The sequence below is a fragment of the Rhinolophus ferrumequinum genome, chromosome 23 (assembly GCF_004115265.2).
Source record: "Rhinolophus ferrumequinum isolate MPI-CBG mRhiFer1 chromosome 23, mRhiFer1_v1.p, whole genome shotgun sequence".
Taxonomy (NCBI): Eukaryota; Metazoa; Chordata; class Mammalia; order Chiroptera; family Rhinolophidae; genus Rhinolophus; species Rhinolophus ferrumequinum.
Window position 1 is genome coordinate 25380460 of NC_046306.1, and position 14105 is coordinate 25394564.

The window sequence follows — 14105 nt, forward strand, 5'->3', positions numbered from 1 at the left end:
CCAATTATGTTGGAAACCTGCTGGTGTGGTGGTAAGGTAATGGAGGAGGGGAAATATTCTATAATCTTATAATTAAATCTTAGTCTTTTAGTGGGCCTGTGTACCTGGGCTAAGACCGTCACAAGTGTTTCTTAACTTCGTTGTTTCTCCTCCCTTAGGTGAGACAGAAAAGCTAGAGTGTGTGAGATAGTCAGGGAAATGTCCTTTCCCAAGATGGGATAAGGTTCTGGTAAAGTCTTTTATCCTGGAGAGTAGGCCTTTGTTATGGAGGACTTTGTTAAATTTCAAAATTCTTCTTCTTCTTCCCTTGACAAGAGTCATGAGGGGATTTTTCTTTTCTTTTTAATTTTTTATTAGGCAACAGTGTGTTTTTTCCAGAGCCCATCAGCTACAAGTCAAGTTGTTGTCCTTGAACTGGCAACCTTGTTGTTAAGAGCTCGAGCTCTAACCAACTGAACCATCTGGCCACCCCTCTGGAAGTTCAGCGGCAGCTCGCTGTCTTCAATCTAGTTGTGGAGGGTGCTGCTTACTGGCCCATGTGGGAATCGAACCGGCAATCCTGTTGTTAAGAGCTTGCACTCTAATCAACTGAGCCATGCGGCCGCCCCATGAGGGGATTATTCTTGGTTCTTCACCAGAACCTGATGGGGCTCCTCAAAGTTAAACCCATAAATGTGTGGGGGTCCCTCTAAGACTGTGCCCCCTGGAGTCTCGCACTCTCACATAGTCCACATTCAGCCTCTAGGAATTCATCAAAATTATCATCTGAGTGTGGCTTTGGTTCTAGATATGCATACAGTGGCTGTGACTCTTTGGATTCACTTGTGTCTACAGATTTCAAGGTGGCAATTTGCCTTGAAATTTCAGTTCTCTAATGAGTTCAAGAGAAGTTGTTTTCAGTTTGTTCAGCTTTTTTCCTACTGTAAAGATGGCAGGAATGCTTTACAAGCTCTTTACACATTAGAGCTAAAACCGAGTCTTCGCTGGATCTTATTTAAGTCTTGTGTTCGGCAGGCTTTCTCTAACACTGCTTTAGTGGGTGAACAGGAGAACCTGCCACTTCATTACTACCAGGTAGAAATGGAAATCTAGGTTCTCCACTCAGCCTTTATGACACCTGGTGTGTGTGTGTGTGTGGTGGGGGTACACTTGTTACTGTTCGGCAGGTTTGGGTTCCCCTGTATACCTCTGTTGATACCACCCTGCCTTGGGAGAGTGACTGACACCATGGGTAAGGGGTGGCTTTGTTACTGATGACTCTCCATTGGCCTCCAATGATACTACCCCAAGGAGTGGCACCTTGTTACTGCTGGGTGGGGGTAAAGGTCCAGGCTCCCCTGTGGTCTCCACTGATATTCTGGGGTGGGGGTGGGGGGTAGAGTTCATTACTGCCTGGTAGAGATGAAAATCCTGGCTTCCCACTTGGCCTGCTGACACTACCCTGACAGGGGTGGGGGAGAAGGTGGCACTCCATTATAGCCTGGCAAGGGTGGACCTTCTAGGCTCTGCACTGAGCCTTTGCTGGCAGGTGTGGGGGTGGAGATGCAGTTTTTTCCTGAGAGATCTGGCTAGAGTAGAGCAGCTATGTCTCAAAGTTTTCTGTCTTGCTTGGTTACTACCCCTTTCCTGGTCTTTTGGCTAGAGATAGCAGACTTTTCTTAGGGCTTTTTATGTCTGTGCCTATTGGCATCTCCACGTCGCCAGCTTCTCCATGATCCAGTCTGGGATATACAGAAACCCCAGAAAACACACTACCATTTTGCTCCTTTGGTTCTGAGGTCCTTACCAGTCTGCCTTCCTCTCTCCATCTTTCAGAGTCTTCTTATATTTGTTTTATATATAATGTCCAGGGTTTTTAAATGTACTTAATGGGAGGAACAAGGAAAAGTATGTCTATTCCATCTTCCCTGAAATTTTCACTCCAAAACAACTTCACTTTCAAGGTTTAAATCAACACACTAACTGGAAAAGGCTCCTTTTATCCAGCCCCCCTCCCTCCTCTGTAATAATAAAACCAATTAAGGAATAGGCAGTTAAGCCACTCACCATGTGTTTGGCAAAGCTCCCACTGGAACCAGTGTTGCGTACCAGGTGCCCTTCAGAGGGGAAGTTGAAGCTGCCAGCATTCAGGTTTTCTCGTGTGGAGTGATTACCAAAGAGAACGAATGGCTGCCGATTAGGGCTAGAGTGGCAAATTAACAACAAGCAATCAGAAAACAGATGCCTGGCCAGGGCAGCTTCCCAGTGAGTGAGTTCTTGGGCTTTTCTGAGTGGCTTCCTGCAGTCTAAGCAAAGTGGTTAATGCAGCTGCTTGCTGGTTGGGAGGATGCCAGATGTCTCTGACTCCTCTTACTGACCCATACAGATCAGTCATTTAGGGACATATCTAAATGCAATCCAAGTTTTTATCTTCAGCTTGTCCTACTTCTTGATGAGAAAGTTCCATACATTTACAGTGATGGAACAAAATCCCAGTTTTATAAAATAGCATTTTAATAGATGATATCGATTGTGATACTAAGACTACAGATCAGGGATGTCCAAACTGCGGCCCGCGGGCCAACTGCAGCCCATGATCCTTTGTTAATTGGCCTGCAGCAAATTCCAAAAATATATTTAGTTTACTTAAATAAACCAGGTGAGGCAATACGTACTTCACCTCGAGTGAGTGGCCCGGCTATTTGTGTATGTTACCGCATATGGCCCTCGGTAAAAAACGTTGAAAATAGTTTGAACACCCCTGCTATAGACAGACAATAGAGTTGTTAGTAACTCCTGAGTAACTTTCAGGAGGGAAGGAGAGTAGGGTTGTAAGAGTTCTCACCATCATCCCCTACCTGCCCCTGTACCTATTCCCTTCTTCCCTCCTCTCTTGGCTGGACTTGTCTTTTTTGTTTTTTTTGTTTTCACTTTCTGCTCATGTCTCAGCCCACTTCAATCGAACCCCCTCAGTCAATTCACTCAAATTGCTCTTGCAAAAGTGACCAAATGCCTTTCATGCAGCATACAGCAAACTCAATGGACAGTCTTCAGCCTGCCCTTTTTGGTCTCTCGGAGGTACGTGACACCCTCCGCCTGCAAAAGCTATTGTTTCTAGGTCACCCTCCTCCTTTTCCTGGCCTCTGCATATTCCTAGGGTTTTACCTTCAGCTGTCTGCTCTTTCCTCTCCTCTCTCATGACCTATCCCCTTCCAGTTCTTACAGTAATTAAACGGCACCATCATCCATCCAGGAACGGAGCCAGGCCTGAGAGGCCTCCTTGACTTCTCCTGCTCCTCCCCTCTAAATCCAGTCAGCAACCCAAATTTCACTTCTAGGTGTCCATTTCCCTCCAGACACATGGCCACAACCCTAGTCCATGCTGCCATGGGCTCTTCCCTGGACAACTGCAATGCTTCCACGCAGTTCCCTGCTTCCGCATGTGTCCTCCTATAATCTATTCTCCACACTGCAGAGAGGATGCTCTTTTAAACATGCAAAGCCTTTAATACCTTTATGTGATTTTCAGGAGAAGGGCTGAAATCTTTCACATGGCCAACAAGAACCTGCATGGTCTGGCCTGGCCAACTTCTTTAGATCCATGTAAAGCCACTGCCCCTCAACTCCCATACTCCAGTCAAACTCATCTTCTTTTACGTTCCTTATGTTCTCATCTCAGGACCAGGATCTTTATTCATCATTCAGATCTTCCCCCAAAGGAGGTCATGCTCTCTAGCTACAGTCTTTGCAGTAACATGTTCTTTTCTCCTTCATGCCACCAATCAGAGTTTGTAATTATGTGTTGTCTTTGTGAGGTTGCTTGATTCATGTCTTCGCCCACCATACTGTACACTCCCTGAGGCAGAGATCATGTCTGGTTTATTTTTTAACCATGTATCTCTTGCTCAATATGTCATGTGTTCTCAATAAATAGTCAATGACTAAAGGATATTTTAAACACATAGTTTCTGCTACAGACCAAATGTATCCCCCCAAAATTCTTACATTAAAATCTTACCCCCCAAAGTGATGGTATTAGGAGAGAGGGCCTTTGAGAGGTGATTAGGTCATAAGGCTGGATCCCTCATCAATGTGATTATAAAACGGGCTCCAGAGAGATCCCTAGCCCTTTCTGCCATGTGAGGTTATAGTGAAATGACAGCTGTCTATGAGGAAGGGGGTCCTCACCAGACACTGAATCTGCCAGCACCATGATCTTGGACTTCCCAGCCTCCAAATATGTGAGAAATAAATGTTTTTAAACCATCTAGTTTATGGTATTTTTATCCGAGCAGCTAAACCAGACCTAGACAGTTTCCTTTCTCCCCTCCCCTTTCCTTAAATTGCCCTTAATATGTGTCACGTGGGAAATTCTTTGCATTTCTTTCCATTACTCTTAAAACTACTTCCTTAAGCTTCAGGCAAACAGGGGTTCTTAAAAGTAAACATGACTGATTTTTCTTCTGAACCTTAATTCAAGCTAAATGACACTGTGGAAAAAAAAGATGACTCTGAGTCCCAGCCAGAGCAGTGTGTCTCACTATCAGATTGGATTGGAATTGGGAGAGAAGTGAGAGGAATTATCTACTCAACTATTCCCTGCTGGGCCCTCCTGATTATCATGACAAGAGAGGTGCTGAAGAATACATCAAGAGAACAAACACAGCGACCCTCACTGCTCCCAGAGCCTTCCTGGGGCTGGACCTTTATGCCAATCCTTTTTATTCCCCACAAACTGCGGATGATCCTTTCCCAGCCCTTGGACATGCTGCTTCCTCTCGCTTTCCTTGGCTAGGAATGGAATAAAAGTTTCTTTGTTTAGATTTCAGCAAGCTACAATGTTTTAAAAGCTAGTTTACTATAAAACTATATTAAAAAAATACAAAAGCAGTGAAACAGACAATTTTACAGAGTATGGATTTTTCACTCTATGATAATTAAAGTCCACCTATATTTTCCTGACTCTGTCTTCTGGATTTAGATGCTCCCCCACACCCAACCCCCTTGTCAATCCATTTTCTCAATTACCATTCACCCTTCTTCCCCAAGAACCTTACCTGTTTTCCGTTATATGGCTGGAGATCATTCCATGACTGAAATAACTTCTGAATGGCTAAAAAAGACGCCAACATTGTATATATTAAGACCACAATTTTACAAAACAAACACAAAACCTCTTATGTATATTTGTATGTACGTATAAATATATATACATATATAGTATGTGTGTGTGAGAGAGAAAGAGAAAGATACATGTTTGCAAGTTATTATAAGAACATGGAAGGGCACATGTGGTGGATAACAACATGAATTTGGGGACAGGTAGCAGAAAAACCAAAAACAGCAAAGGGAAAAAAAAAGACAAAAACTGCAAAAGAAAGGCAAAGGAAGGTAAAGAAAAGAAATTCTTGGGCTGGCCCAGCAGCTCAGGTAGTTGGAGCACCGTGCTCCTAATGCTGAGGTCACCGGTTCGATTCCCACATGGGCCAGTGAGCTGCGCCCTCTATAGCTAAGATTGTGAACAACAGCTCTCCCTGGAGCTGGGCTGCAGTGAGCAGCTGGAGGTTGGCTTGAGCTGCTGCAAGCTGCTGTGTGCTGCCATGGGCTACTATGTGCTGCCATGAGCGGCTGGAGGCCAACGTGAGTGGCCGGCAGTCAGCGTGAGTGGTGGGCAGCTGGTGAGAGCTGCTGTGATTGGCTGACTGACAACTGGCGACCGCCTGCCTCAGCCAGGGGAAGCGCAAGGCTCTTAATACCAGCATGGGCCAGGGAGCTGCGTCCTACACAACTAGACTGAGAAACAATGGCTTGAACCAGAGTGGGAGGGGAAGGAGGCAGAAGAAGGGGCGGGGGAAGAAAAGAAATTCTTGTCAAATTTTACAGGTTGTTAACTACTGAAAAGAAATTGGAACAACTACCATCCAAGTTACTAAACATGTGGAAGTATTTTCTCCTATTAACTTTTTTTCCTACATTTTCAATAAGCTAATATACGTTAATTCTAATGACAGAATTTAAAACCAGCAATGAGGAAGAATCCAAGGAACTCAGAATTACACTGACAGATGTCTTCCAGGAAACCAAAGAAGTACTTCTCAGCTTTGGTGTGTACATGCTAGGCTGAACACTAATCAAAAATTGATATGCAGGGTATATGTCAAAAGGCTTCAAAATTTCAATCCCCTTAAATAGCATCTATTGGGGTTTTCTTCCCCGATTATATAACGAATATATGCTTATTTTAGAATAAAATAAAAACCACCTATAATCTCTATGAACTATTAACATTCTGGTAGATTTCCTTCAAATCTTTTTTGTATGGTACATCCACAGAACATACACGATTGTACCAAAGTTTATTAAATAGTCCTCTATTCTTGGAAATTTATGTTGCTGCTAACTCATATAATGAATAGTACTATAATAAACAACTTTTCATAAATTTTATCTGCATCTCTGATTATTTCCTTATGCAGATCTGGAAATAAAATTATAGGGTAAAAAGGCAGATTACACTGCCAAACTGTGTTTAAAAAAAGTTTTAGGAAGGTACAGTTCCACTTACATGAGCGAGCGTGCCTGTCTCATATCACCATAAGCACTGTCCATTAAATGTCCATTTAAAAATATATTTACCAAGTTGATAAATGAAAAAATGGTACTTCATTGTTGTTTTATTTTATATCCCTTTGATTTTTAATGAAGTAGAATATTTCAGTTATGTTCAATGGACATTTGGATTTCCCTTTGGTAATTAACTGTTTACTTACATCCTCTGGATGTTTATCAATTGGAGTTGTGGTTTTTGTCTTACTAATTTATAAAAACTCTATATATTAAAATAATAATAGTCAAAATTTACTGAGGATTTACCATGTGAACTGTGATAGGCACTTAAATGTATTATCTCAAGTAATCCTATTTACAACGTATATGGTTTAGTCCGTCACTAAGCCCTCTCTAGAGATGTGTTGGCTAAGACATAAATAAAAGGTAACTAACTTTGTTCCAGGTCACAGAGCTAGTGAGTTACACAGCTGGGATTTTAATTGGGTAGTCATTTGGGAAAAAAGATAAAATTAGATCCATATTTCATATCATACACACATAAAAACATCCCAAATGAATTAGGGACTTAAATTTTAAAATTAAACTATACAAATACCAAAAGGGTGAATTACTCTTTAACCTTAAAGCCTTTCTCTATACAATGTCTATAATTCCAGAGGCAATTAAAAAAAAAAATTACATAGAGATAAAAACGTTTGCACAGCCAAAAATATAAATAAACAAAGCAAATCATAAACACTGAGGAAATATCTGGAATACATGCCACAGACAAAACGTTAATAGCCAAACATATAAAGAACTCTTTAAAATTAAGGGACAAAAGACCTAAAACCTATGCTCTATAGTTCATTAATAATATTGTACCAATTTTAAAATGGGAAGACATGAAAATAAAATATAAAATCACCTTAAAAAAATACAAATTAAAATAGTACTGAGATACCATTTCTCATCTATGAGATTGTCAAAAATTAAAATGTATGATAATACATTCTGTTGGTGAGGCTGCGGTGTAACAGGCATTCTCATATATTGCTGGTGGAGATGCAAATTGGTACAACCCTTCTGAAGGAAAAGTGGGCAATAACTAATAGAACTACATACACACTTACCTTTTGACCCGGCAATCCCATTACTACATATGGTATACAAACCTCCAACAATATGAAAATACATAAGCACAGTTATTTACTATGGCACTGTTTGCAATAGCAAAATATTGAAAACAACCTAGATATGCATATATAAGGGGGTGGTTGAATAAATTAAGGTAAATCCACATAGTGGAGTACTATGAATTATAACAAAAAATGAGGAAGACCTCAGTGAACTGACTGGGGAGAGTTCCAGGATATATTAAGTGAAAAAAAGCAAAGTGGAAATGACTACATATAGTATGCTACCCTTCAGTGAAAGAAAAATAATATCTGAGAAAGTATACATGTATCTGATCGTTTGTGCAAAAGAGAAAGAAAAGATACACCAGAAACCGAAGAGATTTGTTACCAACTGGTAGTGGAGTGGGTTGGGAAAGGGTGGAAAGAAGGGAGGAACGAGAACGAGGTAGTAAGAAGCAAGAAGTGACACGTCACCGAATAGACCTTTTTCAGTATCTTTCACTCTTAAAACCAGTAATGAAAGAAGAAAAAAGAATCCAAAAAATTGAAAAGGGCATCAGTGAGAGGTGGGACAACTTCAAATGGCCTAATATAGAGGTAATTAGAGTCTTTGAAGGAAAGAAGGACTGAAAAAAAAATATGAATAATGGCCAGAAACTTTCCAAACTTGATGAAGACTTTAAATTCACAGATCCAAGAAGGTCAACAAAACCTAAGCACAAAATATATGAAGAAAATGAGAATGACACATATTATAAATCAAATTACTCAAAACCCGTCATAAAGAGAAAAATCTGAAAAGCTATGAGAGAAAAGAAGACCAGTTATGTACAAAATAACGAAGATCAAGATGAAAGACTTCTCATCAGAAAACATGCTAGAAAGACAGTGAACACCATCTTTCAGGTATTGAAAAGAAAAAACTGTCAACCTAGAATTTCTACACATGGCAAAAATCTTTCAAAAACAAAGGTGAAATAAAGATTTTTTTTCAGGCATACAAAAGCTGGAAGAATTAACCATCAGAAGATTCAAACCACAAAAAATATTAAACGATATCCTTCAGGGAGAAAGAAATCACACCAAGTGGAAATCTAGATCTATACAAAGGAATGTAGACAACCAGAAAGAGTAACTACACATGGGCAAATAGGTAAGACTTTTAAATTATTTAAATCTTTAAAGTAATAATTAAAAATATTAAAAAGATAATTTAAACAGAAATTGACTATCTAAACAAAAACAATAGCAGTATATTGGGGAGTTTACAACATGATGCAAAAGTAAAATGCATTGACAACAAAGATCAACTCCAGTTCCCAAGATCAGGAGTAGGGCTAGTTCTGGGCCAAAGTGGAGCACAAGAGAGCTGAGGACTGGCAGTCAAGCCCAAGGTAGGCTCAAGTGCAAGCTGAGGATCGCTCTTCTGATCCTTCCTGTTGACTAGTTTTTGGGACAGTCCTGCGGCTTAGTCCTTGATTTAGATATCTCAGTTTACTCACAGTGGATCTTAGCCCGAACCTATTAACTTCACTACTGTTTGCCTAGAAAGAAAGCTTGGAATTACTTAGAGGTTCAACTGACAAAGGAGTGCTGCTCACATGTGGAGAACTATTCCTAGGCTTATTAACTAGTGCCCAATACAATTCCTGGCTGACAGACACCACCACACTGAAAAATAGAGAAGCTGTCACAGAAAAAAACAAATTTTTTATATACGGGTTAAAAACTTCTTTACAGCATTCAGCAAAGCTTAAGGAAATGATAACCAAAATAAATTAGGTAGTGTATTCTGAAAAAAAAAATTCTTTTTAAATAAAGATGAAAACAATAAATCAACCAATTTCTTCTTTCCCTTGGACCCTTCCCATACATACCTCACCCGCCTGAGATTCAGAAAGTTCCAGCAGGAAAGGAATTTCTGTGTCAAAATTAGCGAAGAAGCTAGTCCACTGATGTTCAAAAGCCACCAAATCCTGGGAAGAAAATGAAAAAAAAAATAATGCATTTGGTCATTTAAAGGAGGTACTTGAGAAAACCAGAATCAGGAAACTGTATCTGATCTCACAACACCAGGCCATTTAAATATGTTGTTTTAAGAGGTGGTAACATGCTACCGCGTGGATGAACCCACGTGGATGAACCCACGTGGATGAACCTATTTTCTATAAAAAGGAGCTTAGTGGTTTGCAAGAGGCTGGCAGTGGGAATGGAGACTGACTGCTAGTGAGCACAATGGAACTTTGTGGGTTCATAAAATGTTCTAAAATTCAATTGTGATGGATGCTAAATTTTGTACATTTACTAAAAATCATTGAATTGCACATTTAAAATGGGTGTATTTTATGGCATATAAATTGTACTCTAATAAAGCTTTTTAAAAAAGAACAGTAATGGCCCCCAGTGCCTTCCTTACTTTAGCAACCCTTGTTGGAGAAAGGGAGTTACATATGAGGCTACCTAAAGGATGGTATGACATCTACTGCCTAAAGGGTCACCACAGTGAAGCTTTGTTCAAGGACAAATGAGTTGACTTTCGTTAGAAGTTCAGTAGGGCCAGGGGTGGCCCAGAGCCCTCTCCTCCCTCATGCCCTCCTTCTAGTGGCCAAGGTTAAATGAGGAACTCTGCACCTTTCCGAGTTGACTCTCTTCTACGCACAGCCTGCCTCCTTCTCCTATCCCAGCCGTTTTTCAGCCTCCTCTCAGAACTCACTGGTGTTCCCAACAACCACACATTGCTTTGTGCTCCTGGCTTTTCATTTTCAGTTAATCAAGAAACACCAGCTATTACTTGATTAAGATATTCAGGGGCCGGCAGGGTGGCTCAGGCGGTTAGAGCTCCATGCTCCTAACTCCGAAGGCTGCCGTTCGATTCCCACATGGGCCAGTGGGCTCTCAACCACAAGGTTGCTGGTTCAACTCCTCAAGTCCCGCAAGGGATGGTGGGCTCCACCCCCTGCAACTAAGATTGAATACCGCACCTTGAGCTGAGCTGCCTCCCGGATGGCTCAGTTGGTTGGAGTGCAGGCTCTCAACCACAAGGTTGCCAGATCGACTCCCACAAGGGATGGTGGGCTGTGTCCCCTGCAACTAGCAACGGCAACTGGACCTGGAGCTGAGCTGCGCCCTCCACAACTAAGACTGAAAGGACAACAACTTGACTTGGAAAAAAGTCCTGGAAGTTCACACTGTTCCCCAATAAAGTCCTGTTCATCTTCCCCAGTAAAATCTTTAAAAAAAAAAAGATATTCAAGTAACATCTTTGTATATTCAAGTAACATCTTTGTCCTTATTTTGAAGTTGCTGATGGCTTGTACTCTTGACTACCCACCTCACACTGTGTAAGTATATGTATATTGGGCACCCAGCCTAGTAACTTGCTCACAGCAGGCAACCTGTTTGCTGCACTAACACTGCCTGGCCAGATCTATGCTCTCCTCCATTCTTCTCTTCCAGGCGAGGATACACAACTACTCAGACCTGTGGACTCTGTATTAGCCACACACTGACTCTACTTCTGGCCCTAGGCTTAAAGCACAATGTCCTCTGCTGGGAATACTCAGTAAACAACTTTCTTAAGTGGCTTCACTACTTGCTGCCCTGATGATCTGTATTTTATTGATGTACAGTGTGTGTATATATATATATGAATACACATATGTATATTACAGATAAATTATACACATATATCTAAAACTTTCAGTAATCACGTAGGTGACAGTGCTGATATTGTTTTCTGAATGTTTTATATGTAACGTGGGATAAAAAAATCATTTATCCCTGATTTTTGCCTGTGTGTGTGTGTGTAGTGTGTAGACACACACACACGCAGGCAAAGCTAAACTATGTGTTTATGAAAGCACATTTGGATGATAAAACTGCAAAAACCAGTAAGAAGGTGATTACCATAGAATTCATGAGTGTTATTCTTGGAGGAGGAGGAAGGTGGTGATGGATTTCGCAGAAAGCACTCAGATTGCTTCTGGGGTGACTAGCAAGGTTCTGTTGCTTTGCTTTATAGTAATCATTAGGTTATACCTTAGTTTTAGGTTGTTTTCTGAGTCTGTGTTATTTTATTATAAAGTCTTTAAAACAAAAACAAGTAATTCATTACGGAAAACTCACATAATACAGAGTAAAAATCATTTGGGGGAAATATTATCTCATCCTATTTTTACAGATGTATTTTACATATACAAACACCTACTTATAACCGGTAGTCTACAATTGCCTGGGTCAGACGGCCTTGCCATACCACCTCTGTGACTCGGCCTGGTAAACAAGACCTTCTGGTTTAAGAGCCTGACCCAATGCAAATTAGTGGCTCTGATTCTACGTCCAGGACAGTCTTCCCACGTTGGCACTGGGTTACTCCCACATGTCCTCCTGGACTCTGGAGAGAAGTACACTCCCCACTCTTCCAACTAACACTCTGACCACAGACCTTCAACGTCTGTCCAACTCTTCTGGTCCCAGATCCACGCCCCACTCCCAGCTGGCTGCTACAACTTAGCACTGAAAATATGTTTGGGTTCAGGAAGACCTGTCCTGGAACTTTTGCTCTGCTTCTTACTGGCTGTGTAACCGTGGGCAAGGAAATTAACCTCTCTGAGTCTCAAATGCCTTATGTGTGTAATGGGATGACTACTATCTACCTTACAGAGACATCATTAAGAATTAAATGAAATAACCTGTATACAGTCCTTATGACCAGGCCTTGCACACTAGATGTCTACAGTACTTCTCAATTTCTCTGCTTCTACTGTCAGCCAGCCTGACTTGACTGAAAATATCTGGGCCTTCCCCTTGATTTCCTGATATTTGCTCTCTCTCTCAGACATCCATAATGCACGACTGGCCTCATGGAAGCCACATCTAAGGCTGTCCAGCCCAGTGTGGGTCGGTGCCTCTCCTGCTTGGTTCTGTCCCATCTCTTAGGCTATACTAGAATGCTTCACTTTGTGAGGCTTAGAAAAAAAAATATATAGTTATTCATACAGAACACATTTTATTTTGTTTTGCAATTGTATTTAGAAACAAGCTCAGAACGTATGTCTCCATTTAAATGGTGTGCATGGTGAGAGCCATCTTGGTTTGTCTGTAACACGAAGCAGAGTTACACAGTTGAGTGGTAGCCATTCACTGGCTATCTTCTAGGCAAAAAACACTGTGTGCTTTGGGAGACACGCAGAAGAAGACAGGCACTTTGCTCCAACAAAACTTCCCTGAGGGAGGTGGATGTGTCAGTATGAATTATAGAATAAGGTACAATGAACTGTTAAATACTGCTTTCAGCTCCATGCTATGACTAAAGTGGAAAATGCAATGAATTTTCATACTAAAAACACTAGCATTATATATGAAATATTCATATATATTTAATATAATAGAAATGTTTTATATATGTATATATAAAATATTTGTTATATATTATTTTATATATTTATATATGTCTATATATTTAAATCTTCCTAACATCCTTGTATACTTCTCTATGCCCACTTTATAGATGAGGAGACTAAGGCACTGGACAGTAAAGTGACCTGCCTGAGGATGCAACACTAACAAGCAACAAAAGTAGAACTATACCTAGGTAAGAGATACCCAGAGCCTGTGTGCTTTCCACCAGACACACTATTCTTCAACTTCTCCACAGCACAAACAGTGCATTTGTGGAAATGGATACTGTGTATGTACGTGGAACTGGTCAGTTAGATCTGATGATAAAGAAGGGAAAGTCTATCTACTCAGACTCTTCCAGGCCAAATCCAGGAGACAAGCCCAGATAGATATCAAGGTCAGATAAACAGCAAAGGTCTGAAAACTCCAAGAAACATGCCAGTGTGCCTTGGCCTTTGGCCAGTAAGGAAAGAATGCTGAACTTCAGAAAGAACTCTTGGCCCTAGGCAGGCATTGGCAGTGGCTGCTCACAGGTGGCTCAAAGGGGGAAAAGAAACTTAATTTCAATATTTAAAAGTGTTTTTAAAAATTGCATAATGTAATAAAAATGAGAAAAGGAAAATAAGTAAAATAATTAAAATGACCAGTAAGACTACTACTTGAAGTTTCTAAGACACAGAAACACAAATTGTTTCACAAAGATGGAAATATACTCTGCTTTTTTACTTTTCTCACCAAATATACTTTGAACATCTTTCTAAATCAAATCTCAGAGGAGTCTGCATTCTTCCTCAGTGGTATCTGACCAAGAAGCATGAAGCTGTAGGTTCTCCGCCATCAAAGAGCTGCCAGCAGTGTTTGGCCAATGGGAATTAAAGCCTACATGCCAATTCTAGCTGCAAGATTACAGGTCTTGGCAAAGGGAAAAATACATGTGAACAGAAAAAGTATTTGACTGATGGAGAGAAAATGGGGTTTTAGAGAAGTTTGGAGGCTATGAAGCAGCAGAGCAAGAGAAGGGAGAAGGAAAAAAAAAAG

At 40.7% G+C, this 14105-nt stretch overlaps 1 protein-coding gene across 2 annotated transcripts in view; it reads right to left on the reverse strand.

Moving 5' to 3' along the window:
- DNAAF9 (dynein axonemal assembly factor 9) overlaps positions 1-14105 on the reverse strand; it is a 119034-nt gene that overhangs the window by 71017 nt on the left and 33912 nt on the right. For both annotated transcript variants that reach the window (XM_033094545.1, XM_033094544.1), the window contains exons 8-10: positions 9545-9643; positions 5037-5092; positions 2047-2182 (exon numbers count right to left, since the gene is read on the reverse strand). In XM_033094545.1, coding sequence (XP_032950436.1) covers positions 2047-2182; positions 5037-5092; positions 9545-9643 — 291 coding nt within the window. The remainder of the gene's footprint in view (positions 1-2046; positions 2183-5036; positions 5093-9544; positions 9644-14105) is intronic.